The sequence below is a fragment of the Littorina saxatilis genome, linkage group LG4 (assembly GCF_037325665.1).
Source record: "Littorina saxatilis isolate snail1 linkage group LG4, US_GU_Lsax_2.0, whole genome shotgun sequence".
Classification (NCBI taxonomy): domain Eukaryota; kingdom Metazoa; phylum Mollusca; class Gastropoda; order Littorinimorpha; family Littorinidae; genus Littorina; species Littorina saxatilis.
The window spans coordinates 40087252-40104874 of NC_090248.1; the positions used below are offsets into that span (position 1 = coordinate 40087252).

General features: G+C 43.1%; 1 protein-coding gene across 2 annotated transcripts in view; it reads left to right on the forward strand.

Moving 5' to 3' along the window:
* LOC138964733 (ERC protein 2-like) overlaps positions 1 to 17623 on the forward strand; it is a 65806-nt gene that overhangs the window by 35584 nt on the left and 12599 nt on the right. For both annotated transcript variants that reach the window (XM_070336767.1, XM_070336768.1), the window contains 6 exons: positions 2303 to 2514; positions 2977 to 3112; positions 4628 to 4759; positions 8340 to 8500; positions 9519 to 9666; positions 12390 to 12596. In XM_070336767.1, coding sequence (XP_070192868.1) covers positions 2303 to 2514; positions 2977 to 3112; positions 4628 to 4759; positions 8340 to 8500; positions 9519 to 9666; positions 12390 to 12596 — 996 coding nt within the window. The remainder of the gene's footprint in view (positions 1 to 2302; positions 2515 to 2976; positions 3113 to 4627; positions 4760 to 8339; positions 8501 to 9518; positions 9667 to 12389; positions 12597 to 17623) is intronic.

The window sequence follows — 17623 nt, forward strand, 5'->3', positions numbered from 1 at the left end:
GTTAGTTGTGTGAAGATAAATAGTACTTAACAAGTCGCGTAAGGCGAAAATACAACATTTAGTCAAGTAGCTGTCGAACTCACAGAATGAAACTGAACGCAATGCAACGCAGCAAGACCGTATACTCGTAGCATCGTCAGTCCACCGCTCACGGCATAGGCAGTGAAATTGACAAGAAGAGCGGGGTAGTAGTTGCGCTGAGAAGGATAGCACGCTTTTCTGTACCTCTCTTCGTTTTAACTTTCTGAGCGTGTTTTTAATCCAAACATATCATATCTATATGTTTTTGGAATCAGGAACCGACAAGGAATAAGATGAAAGTGCCCCCAAATTGATTTGGAAAACCCAATTTTGATAACAATTTTTATATATTCAATTTTCAGAGCCTGTATCCAATCCGAATACAACACATCCATACGCCCCTGGAATCAGAACATGATGGACAACAAGATGAACGCAAATTTGGATCGCTTTATACAAAAAATACCCCTTTTACAATTTTCAGACTTTCAATGACCAAAGTCATCAATCAACCTTCAAGCCACCAAGCTGAAATGCAACACCGAAGTCCGGGCTTCGTCGAAGATTACTTGACCAAAATTTCAACCAATTTGGTTAAAAACTGAGGGCGCGACAGTGCCGCCTCAACCCTCACGAAAAGCCGGATATGACGTCATCAAAGACATTTATCCAAAAAAAGAAAAAAACGTTCGGGGACCTCACACCCAGGAACTCCCATGTCAAACCTCACAAAGATCGGTCCAGCAGCCTAGTCTGAATCGCTCTACACACACACACACACAGACAGACAGACACACACACACACACACACACATGGACACAGTTGAATGCACACACAGTTCATTTGCATCTTCAAATCAATCAGTCAATCAATACGATTGGGTGCCGAGGCTGTCAAGTCAGTAGGGGGTGTGACTGCCTTGAGCAGCAACAACTGCCCGGCACCTTCTGGGCATGGACTGGATCAGATGCCGGATATCTTGCTGTGGGATGGTGTCCCACTCCTCCTGAAGTGCCTGCAATAGATCGCGGTGATTTGCCGGCGCTTCTTCTCGCCTGCGCACACGTCTGTCCAATTCATCCCAGAGGTGTTCTATCGGGTTCATGTCTGGCGACATGGATGGCCAGGGAAGCACCTGGACATGGTGGTCGGTGAGGAACTGGGTGGTGAGTCGTGCTGTGTGCGGGCGAGCGTTGTCCTGCTGGAATATGGCATCCTGGTCAGCCAGAAGAGGAAGGGCGTGTGGGCGCAGAATTTCCTCCACGTATCGCTGGGCAGTTATGCGCCCTTGGACGTGCACCAGGGTGCTCCTTCCAGCGGTATTGATCGCCCCCCACACCATGACGCCTCCACCACCATGAACGGGTGCCTCATCCACACAGTTGGGCGCGTAACGTTCGTTTACTCTCCGGTAGACCCTCCTCCGACCATCATGTCGCTGGAGCAGGAAGTAGGACTCGTCGCTGAACCACACGTGTCTCCAGTGATTCCGGACGGTCCAGCGAAGGTGCTGGTTGCCCCACTGCACTCGGTTCTGGCGATGGCGGCGGGTGAGGACAGCTCCTCTGTGAGGTCTGCGAGCTCTCAAACCAGCTTCATGCAGGCGGTTCCGCACGGTCTGGTCCGATAATCGGTGTGGCCCGGGGAGAGCCTGGACAGAAGATGAGGCCGACAGGAAACGATTCCGGAGGTGGCGGAGCCGTATGAAGCGGTCGTGAGCAGCAGTTGTCGCCCTTGGTCTTCCCGCTCGTGGCAAGTCAGCAACGGAGCCAGTGGCTTGAAACCTGACCCACAGTCTACTGATGGTGCTCTGGGACACGTGGAAGTGCCTGGCGATTGCACTTTGACTTTGGCCTGCTTGTAAACGACCCAATGCAATTTGGCGGTCTTCTCTGCTCAATCGGGCCATCTTTCGTCGCTGAATTGTCGTCTGATTTCTTTGTGGCGAACAATCCGCTTTTATGGGTTTTGGAAGACATGGTGAGAGCTCAATATTCCCCGAGTTTCACGAGATTACACTGAAGCATGACGAGTGGTCATGCCAAATGAGCAATTTTGACATTGTAGCCACTGATAACGCATGCGTCACGTGCAGAGCTCACTTGTGGCAATGGATGAAAGGTCGACGACCAGATAAACATTTTCTGCAGTTTGGTGGATATCCTTGTAGCCATATAACTAAATTAACCAAATATTACAAGCTATGCGTTTCTTTTTTTGAACACTATACAAAAAGAGAGGGTTTTTAAAAACAAAAATGTTTCTGCTTCTTTTCAACAGATTAAAGACATGGCCTCCAAAGAAATCCAGACTGACCCCCTCCCCATCCCCGCACCTTCGCCCTCGGTGGATTCGATGTCCGAGAGCGGAGAGATCAACGGGAAAGAAATGGACATGCCGGGTCCTAGCGTGCTGCAAGAACTGCAGAAGAAAGTCGCTGAGCTGGAGGAAGACAAGAAAGAGAAGGAGAGTCAGATTGCTGAGATGCAGGAGTAAGTTTGAAAGTCGTACATCTTTTTTTGGCCTTAAATGCATCAACTAGGGGGAGAGAGGGAGGAACACACGTACACACTCATGCATTTAGCAAAAAACCCTGACTGAGCTTAAAGAAAACAAAAGACTGAAGGAGACTCCAATTCCTGATACCGGTGTAACATCGCAAGTTGTACATTTGATAATATGGGGGGGGGGGGGGGGGGGGAGAAGAAGAAGGGGGAGCGAGCTACGTGGCTGTCAGGTGGTTGGCAGTTTGTCTGTACCCCGGGTAGAGCACATAAAAAGGGAGGGGGTGTGGGGGTGAGAGACAGGAGTGAGATTAAAGGTTGTTAAACAGAAATGAAGTCTTCCAAAGAGAGAATCTTGCATTTGAAAGTTGTAGCAGAGATGTTAATGCAGACCTTGGAAATATCGTTTTCATGGATTCAATTGAATGATTGTGTGTTTGTATTGCTCAGAGTGATCAAGGAATACAAACAGAAGATGGGAACACTGAAACGCAACCAGCAGACAGAGAAGAAGAAGAACGCACAGCTTCTTGAAGAAGCAAGGAAAAGAGAAGACTCATTCACCGATGATGCTTCACAGCTGTCTGTAAGTTTGAACATTTGTTTGTGCATGGGATGTTATAGAGGGAGGTACTGAGGCAGACAGAGAGAAAAGAGAGAGGGCGAGGGAGAGAGTGTCTCTGTGTTTGTGTCTCTGTGTTTGTGTCTCTCTGTGTTTGTGTCTCTCTGTGTTTGTGTCTCTCTGTGTTTGTGTCTCTGTGACTATGTCTCTCTGTGTTTGTGTCAGTGTGATTGAAATCTATGGAGAACAGGGGAATCATCAGTTCAGCGTGATTTTGACCATTTCAAACATCTTGTAACAAACAGCATTCACATATGCACACACTTATCCTTTGCTCATACTTGCATGAGCTTTCACTCTAATAATTCTCTCACTCTCTCTCTCTCTCTCTCTCTCTCTCTCTCTCTCTCTCTCTCTCTCTCTCTCTCTCTCTCTCTCTCTCTCACTCTCTCTCTCACTCTCTCTCTCTCTCTCTCTCTCTCTCTCTCTCTCTCTCTCTCTCTCTCTCTCACTCTCTCTCTCTCGCTCTCTTTATGCAGATTCTGCAGCACTCAAAATGTTCTATTACACCCACATAATGCCTCATATAAACTTCGCATCGACACTTTGGGATAACTGCAGTGATGTTCATTTAAAAAGACTCAATTCTCTGCATCGCCGAGCTGCAAAACTTATTCTGCATAATTTGAATAGGTCCACGGATGATAAACTAAAGTTCCTGAATTTCCTCCCCTTGAAAGATCAGTTGACGTTAAACAAGGCTGTGTTCATGTATAAAATTCTAAATGACGACATTTCAAACATGCCACAAAAAGATATGGTCCCAAAAAATCATCCCTCCTATACCTCGCATAGACCTCTACAAATCGAGCTTAGCCTTCTCGGGAGCGTTTCTCTGGAACTCCTTCCCCCAACAGATCAATCAATCAACAGATAAGAAATGCAACTTCAGTTAAAATGTTTAAGAGACAGTCACGTTCACACATCATTCGTGAATGAAATGTCTTGTTCGATTGTTATTTTGTTAAACATTTTGTACTTGTGTTAACGGATGTGTAGCTGATCGGAGCAACTTTATTCCCAAATGAAAGGTATAACTATGTCAATGTCATTTTGTAATTTTTGAGTTCTCCTTAGGTAATTCCTTACATGCACATTGTGTTGCATTCCATACAATGTATTTCTGTATTTTATATGATTGAATTTATATTTTTTATGTGGGTCTGTCTTTATTTGTTGTATAAAGGACAGGTTGGAAGAATAGGCTTTGCCTAAAACCTTTATCCTTTTGTAAGAAAGGTCTGAGTCTGAGTCTCTCACTCTCTCTCTCTCTCGCTCTCTCACACTCTGTGAAAAATGCATGTCTGTAATTTAATTGTAATCAGTCCTTGGCCAGGAAAATGAGAGGATATAGGAGCTGGAGGAAGCGCTAAGGGAGAGCATTCACATAACGGCTCAGCGAGAGATGGACAATGCCCAAACAAAGCAAGATCGCTTTCTTTATCACAAAGTATAACTTTCTTTTATTTCATTGTGCAGTCAGTCCTTGACCAGAAGAATGAGAGGGTAGAGGAGCTTGAAGAAGCGCTGAGGGAGAGCGTTCGCATCACTGCTCAGCGAGAGATGGACATGGCTGAGCTTCAGGAACAAATTGACACTTCAAAAATGGCTGTGAGTTGTTTCGTACCCCTAGATCCAGTGTCTTTTGCCCACTCGTCATGACTCATACAGAACTGGTTTTGGTTTGGCTGATAGACGGGCGCGGTGGCGTGGTGGTAAGACGTCGGCCTCCTAATCGGGAGGTCGTGAGTTCGAATCCTGGTCGCTGCCGCCTGGTGGGTTAAGAGTGGAGATTTTTCCGATCTCCCAGGTCAATTTATGTGCAGACCTGCTTAGTGACTTAACCCCCTTCGTGTGTACACGCAAGCACAAGACCAAGTGCGCAGGGAAAAGATCCTGTAACCCATGTCGGAGTTTGGTGGGTTATGGAAACACGAAAATACCCAGCACGCCTACTCAACGAAAGCGTAGTGAGCTGACTATGCTCTCAGAGTATAGTGTGGGGAACCCAAATGGGCAAACGAGCTCACACGTAACCAGAAAATTCTGGAACGCTGAAGAAGAAGGAGGTTTGGCTGCAGACCCACTTTCTAAAGTCACCACCTTGGAGAAAATCGGTGTACAGTGGAACCCCCTTGTTAAGACTCCCTCCTGCTTTAAGACCCTGGTTCCTCAGACTTTCTGTTCATAACCTGTGTAAAAGTACCCCCATTTTAAGACTCCCTCCTTGTTAAGACCTATTTCTCTCAGATTTTTTGTTCTGTTCATAACCTCTGTACAGGGTTCGTACAGGTCATGGAAAACCTGGAAAGTCATGGAATTTGATTTTTAATTTTCCAGGACTGGAAAGTCATGGAATTTCAATTCAAGTCATGGAAAGTCATGGAATTTAACAAAAATATAAAAAAATAAAAAATTAACCTTTAGCACGCCAGCGACGATTTTCGTTGCCCAGCCATTCCCCCTTTGCCAGCCAGCAGCGATTTGCGTCGCCAGCACAAGGCTTGTTCGTATGACCAACTTCTCGTTCGTATTTGCATACGAGAATAACGGTATTTTTAACGGCACTTGACCCTAAGCGAAGCTCACTTCCTTCCGTTATCTCGTCGTGTCGTCTGCGCTGCATTTGAGTCGGTTTCGTCGAAGTTTTCTGCTTTTGTTTTTGCATCGATAAAGTACTTTAGCGCTTCGACAAGCAAGATGGAGGATGATGAGTTTGAAACTTTCTTTCGAGTTGTTTCTTGACAACAAAAAGTATGCGGAATTGGAACGAATTACCGAGGAAGATCTTCGCAATGAACTGTGTATCGCGGTGAAAAAAATGACAGTTCGTCAAGTCACAGTGACGGTTACGAAACGGAATTTACGAAAGTGCAGATGGATACAAACAGTGGCTGGTCCAGTTTAGTGAAATGACAGGACCAGCAAACATTACCGATAATCTGACTGCGTAGAAAATGCTTGACTTGCTTGTCAAAGAGACACTGCGTAGAAACTGACTCAAATTCAGTGCAAAGCAAGCCAGTGTCAAAACTGGCAGTGACAAGACGTAAAAAGTTTGCGTGTTCGGAAATGGCGACCTGTGGATCTAGTCATGAAAAATGTTATTGAGGCTCATGGAAAGTCATGGAAAAGTCATGGAATTTTGTTTTTAAAAACCAGCGGGGACCCTCTCTGTAAAAGTACCCCCATTTTAAGACTCCCTCCTTGTTAACACTTTCGCGACGGGACACTGATAAATCAGTAACCACGCTGACACGCCCATGGACGGGACGCGCATTTTTCAGTAAGAGCCATACAGGGTACACGACTCGTGATTGCTTCCCGGTTTTTGAAGCTTGCAGTAAATTGAGTTGTTTCCCTTGACACACTTTGCGTGCCCTTCCGCCATATGCAATATTAGCCTGATTTGTGTGGTTTTTTCGAGAAAAAAAATGAATCGAAGGCGAGCCTTGTCACGGGAGGAGATTCTCCGGATGTTGGATCTTGAGGACCCTGTAGATCATGATTCCGACGTGTTGTTTTCGCCTCAAGAAAGCGATAATAGCAGTGATATTGAGGAAGAAACAGTCCTGTTGTTGCTAGTATGAGTCGGCAAACTACACGTGTTAGGGTGGTACTGCATGAATCTTCGAATGTGTAGTTGCAAGGGGGGCGTGGCAGCACTGATAACAATGGATGGCTGGAGCCTCCTAATACTTTTGGAAATGTTCATAGGTGAACAGTTGGGACTTTGTTGTGAAAATGTGACTTATATTCAATATGGATTACCTAGACATCATTTGGTGAGTGTCACAGTTTTGTTTCATTTGAGTCAGGATGCTGTGAGTGAATGCGGGATTTGCTTGTTTTTTTCTTTGTACTGTCTCCTTATTTCTGTGTAGAATTTTAACAATATTTCAGCTAATTCATAGGTTTTACACCTTGTTTGGTTATAAAATTATTTATAATACTTTCTGTTAAAAAATAACTTTCAAAAAAGCAGTGGAAAAGAAAACACACACAAAAAAACGTTAAAAAACACAAATTATTTGCTAAAACAAATCGCGTGACAAACGTATAAATAGCACGACTGAACTGGGCATCCATTTTTTAATTAGTACACAAAATTTGGTGGTGATTGGACTTAATTCAAGCTTGCTAGACAGATTTCTTTACAGTTACTGTTTTTTGGGAAGTTTCTTGGTGGCAAGCTTGGGCAGGCAGGACGTTAACGCCGTGGCAATGCTAGTCACAATAGTGTTAAGACCTATTTCTCTCAGATTTTTGGAGGTCTTAAAAGGGGGGTTCCACTGCACAAATGTTGTGTAATTGGTTATATTTGTTCCTCTCTTTTAGAAAAGCTGTCTCACTAAACCAACCGTCTGATTTTGATATGATTTTTGAGTCACTTGAGAAAAAGTGACTCTATGTAATCGGTCAGTGTTAGTCTGTCCGGCCGGCCGTCCGGCCGGCCGTCCGTAGACACCACCTTAACGTTGGACTTTTCTCGGAAACTATTAAAGCGATCGGGCTCATATTTTGTTTAGTCGTGACCTCCAATGACCTCTACACTTTAACGATGGTTTCGTTGACCTTTGACCTTTTTCAAGGTCACAGGTCAGCGTCAAAGGAAAAATTAGACATTTTATATCTTTTCTCGGAAACTATCAAAGCGATCGGGCTCATATTTTGTTTAGTCGTGACCTCCAATGACCTCTACACTTTAACGATGGTTTCGTTGACCTTTGACCTTTTTCAAGGTCACAGGTCAGCGTCAAAGGAAAAATTAGACATTTTATATCTTTGACAAAGTTCATCGGATGTGATTGAAACTTTGTAGGATTATTCTTTACATCAAAGTATTTACATCTGTAGCCTTTTACGAAAGTTATCAGAAAAACAAGGGAGATAACTAGCCTTTTCTGTTCGGCAACACACAACTTAACGTTGGGCTTTTCTCGGAAACTATAAAAGTGACCGGGCTCAAATTTTATGTGAACGTGACTCATTGTGTTGTGAATAGCAATTTCTTCCTGTCCATCTGATGCCTCATATAATATTCAGAACTGCGAAAGTGACTCGATCGAGCGTTTGCTCTTCTTGTTTGGATGAAAAGAGCTTTTTCTTGACTTTCACGGAAGTGTGCTTGCGATCTTGATTTGGGTTTTCCTTCAGTACTTTCCTAATGTGTTCACTGACTGTTACACAGATGGAGGAAATGCGAAAAGAAGTGGAAGCCATGCAGGCCTCGTCTCGCGACTACAGCAGCAAACTGGCCACCCTCACCCGACAGCTGGAAGATCGAGACGGCAAGCTGAAACGTATGAGCTCCGAGCGACACAAGCAGATGGAAGAGGTGTATGAAATGAAGTGAGTTAATTGTGGTGCTTGTGATGATAGGGATGAAAGATTTGGTGTGTCAAGTATGTTTGTGTGCGTGATTGCGTGTGTGTGTGTGTGTGTGTGTGTGTGTGTGTGTGTGTGTGTGTGTGTGTGTGTGTGTGTGTGTGTGAAGAATGTCATGAATAAAAATATAACTGGCGCTACTTTGTTACACTGTTGATTGCAACTTTCATGACTTCTGCATGCCAGATCACAGGGGTTGTAGGAACTGTTCCAGACAACCAGCTGCATAAATCAAAGTGAATGCAAGGGTTGGATTCTTCTGGTATATGCCGGAAATCCGGATTCGTAATGTCGATGGTGACGGTTTTTTGGTTGTTAATTATACAAATCCTTCAGCGTCTGGGGGCTCCCAGACCCCCCCCCCCCCACCCCCCCCCCCCCCCCCCCCCCCCCCCCCCTCTTAAAATTGTTCAGGATTCATGACATTTTTCAGTCCCACCCATGTGAATGTCACACGTAGTACAGTGAAACCCCCTTTTACGACCTTCAAAAATCTGAGAAAATCAGGTCGTAAAACGGAGGGAGTTGTTTGTTTGTTTGTTTGTTTGCTTGCTTAACGCCCAGCCGACCACGAAGGGCCATATCAGGGCGGTGCTGCTTTGACATATAACGTGCGCCACACACAAGACAGAAGTTGCAGCACAGGCTTCATGTCTCACCCAGTCACATTATTCTGACACCGGACCAACCAGTCCTAGCACTAACCCCATAATGCCAGATGCAGGCGGAGCAGCCACTAGATTGCCAATTTTAAAGTCTGCCGGTGGAGGGAGTCGTAAAGTGGAGTTAAATTTATAGAGGCTATGAACAGAACATCTGAGGAAAGAGGGTCTTAAAACGGAGGAAGTCTTAAAATGGGGTGTCTTAAAATGGGGTGTCTTATAATGGGGTGTCTTAAAATGGGGTGTCTTAAAATGGGGTGTCTTAAAATGGGGGTTCCCCTGTATTGTTATTTGTGTAACAATTCACTTGTTTATTTCAGACAAGAAGCCGTCCAAGCAGCCATCAGCGAGAAGGATGCCACAATAGCCCTTCTGGAGATGACCAGTACCAAGAAGCAGCGAAACCTTGAGGAGATAGAACGACTCACACATGAAAAACATCGTCTCCAGGCCAACCTCAGAGATGTGGTAAGTTGCTCATCTCCACAAATAGCCCCGTGGAAATGACATCTCTCTCTGATTGAGCAAACCTCACACAGGGCCAGGCTGGGGAATTCTCCACAGATCCGCACATTTTAGAGGAAACCTTATTGGTTTTCCCAGGAACAAAAATAATTTCTGAGGAAAACGAGTCTAGTCAGAAGGAAAAAAATCTAAACAAAAATGGACATCAGTAACCAGGTTAGATTTTTCTTTTTCAATATTTCAGCAAACTGCCTTCTTCGGAATGTTATAATGAAAGTATTGAATGACGGCATGTAATGTAGGGGAAAAATTCTAATCAGAAAAAAAAGCGCAGTACAATCAGGCCTGATACATGGGTTTTTTGCTAAGCATGGATGAGATCACTTTACATAGACTTTAGTACACAAGTCTTGATCAATTTGCTATGGTACACTGTTCAGAAATAATTCAATTTCCCGCCTGATAGTCCCTGCAGAACTGAACGCCCAAAATCAATTTCAGAGCCCCCTGGCCCCGGCTTTTTTCAGAGTTGTTTTCAAGACAGGAGTTCTCCAGTCTGGGGGCTTTATAAAGAGATTGCTGTGATAAGCGTTGGTTTGCTTGTTGTTCATTGAGTTGTTTGCACAGGGTTTCAGAGTTGGCGCTTGATTTGTATTTTCGTCTTGTTGGTGTGAGGTTCTTCACTTCCTTCTCTACCACTATAGAACATATCGTTCAGCTATGTTATGTAGGGAATGAGACATATACACTCATGCACTCATATACACACAGGGGTATACCTTAACTTTTTTTTTTGCTACCGGCCAGGCTGAAAATTTGAACCGGCCCCCAAAAATCCCAACCGGCCCCCAACCAGCCCGGATTTGTGTGACCAACTCAGCGGCTCATCGAATACAAAGAACAAACACATAAAACATACTTATAATGCATACATGTGGATTTGCACTACTAATAACTACCACAAACACACACAAGACTTGATGACAAAAATATTATGTTTTAATATAATGATAATTAACCTCGTTTTAATAAATAATTAAAAATAAAAGCTGCCACAAAGAAATAAGAAATCAAAACAACATTTACACCCTGTCACACAATCACACACTAAACCTCACTGAAAGTTACCCCCTACCACACAGTTTACAAAGTAATTTACTATGGAACTTTACTTTCCACATAAACACACATACACACTTTAAAAACAAAAGTAAATCAGCAAAATGTTTTGTTTTTTTATTATTTTTTTGTTGTGTGAAAAAAGAGGGTAAAAAGCTGACTACAAAAGTTGTTTTAAGTTGCTTTCTTGTTTGTTTTCTTTTTCTTTATGTGTGTGTTGTTAATGTTACTGTTAGATTAAGCAGAAGTATGCAAGTTGCATACCAGCCAAATGTACCACAGCTTTAGTCATAAATAATCAAAAGCATTATATTTCATTTCTATTTCCTAATGAAAACAAAAAGATTTTTAGATTTCCTGATCCTAGAATTGATTATAGGTGATCTTGATGCTTTTGATTCAAAAGAGTTGCAGAGTTGCATCCCTTGTCCTATTGTTGAAGCTCCGTCTTTTCTTTGTTATCACATGTATTGGATTGGTTTTTTTTACTTCCTTAGTTGAAGGGAAATAGTTGACAGCAGTAGTACTGTCACTACTTGTACTAGGTTGGTCAGCAAAGCTGGTGTTAACATATATTAGAAAACCATCTCAGTGAGTTTCCCTGCGGTCAGTGACCTATACAATTTACACAGAAACTGGATCAGTGGTACATAGCTCCCACATCAAAGGAAAAATACAGAGGGGAAAAGTGTTTGCTCTGAATGGGCGGGTCAGATCAAAGGCAGATGCATTGTAATAGCTGGTTGGCCTTGAGACCTGGGTCTATGACCGGTACTTTCAATCTGAACACAGCTGCCTGTACCAGTTTAGAGACACAAGAGACATAGATAGAAGCCTGTATGTATGTCTCTGGAGACACTGACCTTCTTACCCGGGGTCAATGACAGTTTTACCTGAGAGGAAACTGTTTCTTTCACATGTGAAAGTCTCTCAAGGACTGTCCAGCAATAAGAGAGGTGAATAGCACAGAGAGTTTTTTTATTTTTGCGCTTTCTGCGTAGCTATTTTGACTGCTGATGCAATCGCCAGCGGCTAGTGGCACTGGAGGGGTGATGACACGGTCAAGTGAGGTGGAGGGGGGTAGCTGTCTAGCCAAAGTGTCTGGGCTTGATTGGTGGTAGTCCTGAGTCCTTCTCAAAGTGAGTCCTTCTCTGCGATGGGGGGGGGGGGGGGGGGGGGGGGGTTGAGTGGGCAGTAGAGAAGTGACAGATTTTGAGATCGCCCGCGAGAGAGGGGGGGGGGGGGGGGGGGCGACCGCCAATGTACAGGCCTGTTAACACACAGTCATACACATATTTACGAACACAGAAACACACACATGAACAGGGGGAGGGGACATTCACTTACTAGTAGGGTCGAACCCGCCCCCACAACAACCAGTCAGTAAGATCCCAGGCATGGTTTTCTTCTATATACGAGATTCACTCTTCCATAGCAACCACTTGTCTATAACGACCACTTTTGGTTGGTTCATTCGGTGGTCGCAATGGACAGGTTTGACTGTACATACTCATCTTGTACATGGGGTAACAAATGTGTAATTTGTCTGCACTAGTCATGCTCTTTGCTTCACCCTCTCATCCCAACACTTCTTGACTGTGTTGCAGGCACGAAACCTGATGCAGCTGAGAGAGGGGAGGGAGAAAGGAGGAGTCGATGGCGGCGGTGATGGAGATATCAGCAGCGGCAGTAGTACCACAAGCGGTGGTGGTAGTGGTGGTGGTGGTGGTGGTGGTGGCACAGGCGGAGGTAGCGGCAGTTTAAAGGGCAAGAAAACGGTCGCGCAGAGACTCCGCAACGCACCGCCTGAACAGGTAGATCACTACATTTCCGCCAACCACCCTTCTGTTTCAGACTCCTAGCAACTGTTGTCATGGTCAGTGACCTACTTGTCTTTTTTTTGGTTTTTTTTTGTTAATTGTCCAGCAACTGTTGTCTTGGTTAGCACACCTTTTTCTGTGTTTCCCAACAAATGTTGTCTTGGTTAGCAGTTGTTGTTTTTTATCATTTTTTGGGTCTTTGTTGCCAAGCAACCTTTGTTTTGGTTAGCAAACCTTTCTTTTCTTTATTGCCCAGCAACTGTTGTCATGGCAATGACTTTGTTTTGACCTTGAGAGCTTGTACAGTAGTCGCTACACTCGAAATTGAAGTTTGAAACTATTGAACACACTTTCTGTAAAACCGACACGGTTGGCCTAGTGGTAAGGCGTCCGCCCCGTGATCGGGAGGTCGTGGGTTCGAACCCCGGCCGGGTCATACCTAAGACTTTAAAATTGGCAATCTAGTGGCTGCTCCGCCTGGCGTCTGGCATTATGGGGTTAGTGCTAGGACTGGTTGGTCCGGTGTCAGAGTAATGTGACTGGTGAGTCATGAAGCCTGTGCTGCGACTTCTGTCTTGTGTGTGGCGCACGTTATATGTCAAAGCAGCACCGCCCTGATATGGCCCTTCGTGGTCGGCTGGGCGTTAAGCAAAAGAAAAAAAAAAGAAAAAAAAAATTTCTGTAACCAGTTTTCAACACAATGTGACATAGTACTTACTTCTACTAGCAAAAGTAGTGAACGCTAGTATTCAAATGTACTTAGTCGCACTGTGTTCAAAACTGGTTACAGAAAATGTGTTCAAAAGTGGAACGCTAGTGTACAGTGTGGGTATTGGGTGACATTTTTGTTGCTACATGTGAGCCTTAATATGAACAGTCCTGAACAAGTGCCACAAGTATTTTATTTTATTTATTCGTTTTAATACCTTTCTGAGCATCTGTAAGAGCAATTTGGTCCAAGGATGTTGGATGTTTGTATTTAAAAACGGATTGATTTTAAGGAGTTTTCTTTGAGTGTGTGTATGATGAGCAGTGTTTTTTTTTTCTGTCTGTCTGCATTTACTGGGTACCTCAGAGTACTAAGGTCAAGTCAACTGAATTATGTTCAAACCTCAGTAGCGAATATTATTTCTCCACATGAAAGCCAGGATATCAATCATACTACATGTAAAAGCGACAAAGAAAATGTAAACATGGAAATTCTGCTTGAAAAGTGTTAAAATGTAATTGTGTGTGAACATTAAGGGTTACATACTTGTACCTTGCACATACATAATATGGTCCACAGTTTTTTCCAGTTTTCGTGTACACTTGGCAAAATGATGGTAATCATTCTGTAGAAATAGAATGAGCAAAAAGCACGGCTTATAATATGGTCCACAGTTTTATCCAGTTTCTGTGTACACTTGGCAAAATGATGGTAATCATTCTGTAGAAATAGAATGAGCGAAAAGTAGGGCTGATAATATGCTTCACAGTTTTTCCAGTTTTTTTTGTACACTTGGCAAAATGATGGTAATCATTCTGCAGAAATAGAATGAGCAAAAAGTAGGGCTTATAATATGCTTCACAGTTTTTCCAGTTTTTTTTGTACACTTGGCAAAATGATGGTAATCATTCTGCAGAAATAGAATGAGCAAAAAGTAGGGCTTATAATATGGTACACAGGTTTTGCCAGTTTTCGTATACACTTGGCAAAATGATGGTAATCATTCTGCAGAAAATAATTTGAGCAAACTGTAGGGCTTTTTGTGTGTGTGTCCACATTGTGTGTGATTTTGAGCACAGTTTTGGTTTTGATATTATTGTTGTGATGCTGTTGTTGATTTTGTACACATGTGTGAGTGTGTGTGTGTGTGTGTGTGTGTGTGTGTGTGTGTGTGTGTGTGTGTGTGTGTGTGTGTGTGTATGTGTGTGTGTGTGTGTGTGTGTGTGTGTGTGTGTGTGTGTGTTTTCCTCATCAACATACGACAGAGATAGTACAATCATCACATCCTCAGCATTAATGTTACTGTTTTTTGTATTATTGTTTTGGTGCTACTTGGTAGTTGTCAGATGATGGTATTGTTTCATTATGTTATTTAAGTTGACAATTGTGTTTCTGTTTATGTAAAATTAATGGTCACATAAAGATATATATCTAATTTGATAACTTGCCTGCAAGTACTTTAGATCAAAAATGGCAATTGACGGAGTGGTTTATTCACCATGTTCTGCCACTTGTTTGTAAAGGGAAGTTAACTATTGTTAAACTTTTTGAGTGTTTTTTTTTTCTTTTTGTGTGTGTATAATGTTAGTGCTTTTTTTGTCTGTTAAAATTCTGTAGTTCTGATGTTTTCAGGAATGTTATGAATAGTTTTTTTCTTCTCCATTTTATTTTAGTTTTGTAGTTTTTCTCTAGTCCTATATATTTGATATTTGTGTGCCCCCCCATTCCTCCCACACTCCACCCCCCCCCTCATATCCCACACTCCACCCCCCACCCCACCCCCCCCCCCCCCCACCCTCATTTGTAGGGGCTTTGACTGAAGGGAATGAAGATCTGACTTGGTATGTCTTCAAGATTATTTTTTGTTTCCTCTCGTTAAAGTTTTAATAATTTACTGCCTCGGTTCCCTGGGAAAAAAACTGGTGCAGAAAATCAAAAGAAAGAATTCAGGAGAAAAATCTTAGACGAAGTGTGGTAATGAAGGCTGAGACTAAACTTGGCTGTTATGGTGCGGATGGGTTTGGTGAGTATGGAAGACTGGATGTGCCAAAATTCACGTTTTATCATAATTTCTTTTTCTGGTCATACAGTGTACCCAAGATGTTGGAATCGGTAAAACAAATCAGGAGGGAAATTGGGAGAGAGATCAGAAGGGAAATTGGGAGAGAGATTTTTTCTGTTGCCATGGTGAAATAATGCATTTTGTGCCAGTGAACTTTGCACATATCGTGTGTAATATTAGCTGTATATTTACCTGTTCTCTGGGTTTGGCTTTTTTTTTATCCCCACATGTGACAGTTTCCACAAGTTTAAAATGTTTGAAGGATCTGACAAAGGGAGTGCGTAATACTATATGTACTTGTAGTGTCTTGGCACAGAAACTCGGGCTAATATGTATGTCTTGCGAGAAGTTTAAATTGGATTGAGCTGCCTCTCCTAGTCTTATATCTGATAGAATTGTGTTGTGACAGTGATTCTTTTTTTTTTTTTTAATTTTTTTTTTTTAACATGGCAAAATATTTGGTTTGTTTTAAAATGTGAATAAGTATCCCTTTTCTGTGGTATGCACTAAGCTTCTTTTTATTGTCAGAAAACCTCTTGACCGATCATATCATCCAAATTTGTGCTCTTAATTTCTTTTACAAACCTTCAAAGTGTCCTTGCTTTTTTTGCCTTCAATTTAAGCGTTTCCGTCACTGTGTTTATACCTATATATTCATATGCATGCCTTGAAAGTTTGAAGGCAGTTTCTTTTGTGTGTTTCGTTAAGGATACTTTTGCTCTTGCAATATTCTTGGTGGATCTGTAAAAGCTTACTTGATAGTTAATGCACGAGGGAAAGTAATCTTCAAATAAACATTTTTTTCAACAGTTGACTACACAATGTACAGGGATATTGCCACTTGCAAGACTTTAATATCGGCATTTCCTGTTTTGTTTGTTTGTTCGTTCATGGGCTGAAACTCCCACGGCTTTTACGTGTATGACCGTTTTTACCCTGCCATTTAGCCAGCCATACGCCGCTTTCGGAGGAAGCATGCTGGGTATTTTCGTGTTTCTATAACCCACCGAACTCTGACATGGATTACAGGATCTTTTTCGTGCGCACTTGGTCTTGTGCTTGCGTGTACACACGGGGGTGTTCGGACACCGAGGAGAGTCTGCACACAAAGTTGACTCTGAGAAATAAATCTCTCGCCGAACGTGGGGACGAACTCACGCTGACAGCGGCCAACTGGATACAAATCCAGCACGCTACCGACTGAGCTACATCCCCGCCCGGCATTGCCTGTCATTTTCCTGTTATTTTTTTACCCCTTTGCATCATTTTCTTGATGACAGTTTGGGTTACATTGGTTAAAGTGAGTACTTAGTAAAATTTTCTTTTTTTATTTTGAAAAAGAAATTAAAAAAGCATTTAGTCTTATCTGGTGTTGTACTACCCTGGTCTTAAAGACACAGTCCCGTGAAAACAATCCGACTGTCACGATCGGGTGACAGAGACCAAGAAAGCGTCACTCAGTGGAGTGCCTGTTCTGGGTCAATGTATGATAGAAAGCGCCTGTGCGTGATATTGGACACAGCAGAGTTTTTGCTGACAGTGCTCCCGAGCACGGATGTTTTGAAACGCACGAGCTTCACAGTGCAGGTTTCTGCTGTCATAGGGCTGACGGTTTTTTTCGCTGACAGCGCGCACGGGATTTTCAGGGATTGAGTTTCTCGTGTCTTTTTTCCTGCTTGGGGAGGCAAAACTGTGTATAGCTGGACTGGTTTGGTGACAAGGTCAGTCACGTGTATTTGGCTAGGTGGTCTGTCAGAGACTCAAGGACGACACACTTGACACCCAGCGGCAGAAGGGGAAGGACCTAACACACAGTTACTAGAGTATGATGGTTTTTCACCGAGTATCATATTCGGCACTCTAGGGGAACTTCCACAAGTTATTCCTTTCCTCTGCCACGTATTTTGCTGAGGACAAGTCGTCACATTTCCTTCGTCGGCGATGGCTTTCGCATAAGGATTCGACAAGGGGTTCTGGACGTTTTGGGTCACTGTTGACGAACAGAGACTGTTCCAGGGAGGAGGCGGACTTTGCTTCCATTGAGAGTTACAATCATAGGCTTTTGAGGTAATAAATCATTATTTAACGCTGTTGATGAGTCTGTGTTGTGGAATGAAATACTCTCTGTTGTTCTTTCCAGGTTAGCGCATAATTTACTCTCTGTGACGCTAAAATACTAATCTGTATATGGTTTTTGCAGATAGGGAGAGAAGGACGGAAAATGGCTGTTTTGTTGTTGTAAAAAGTCAG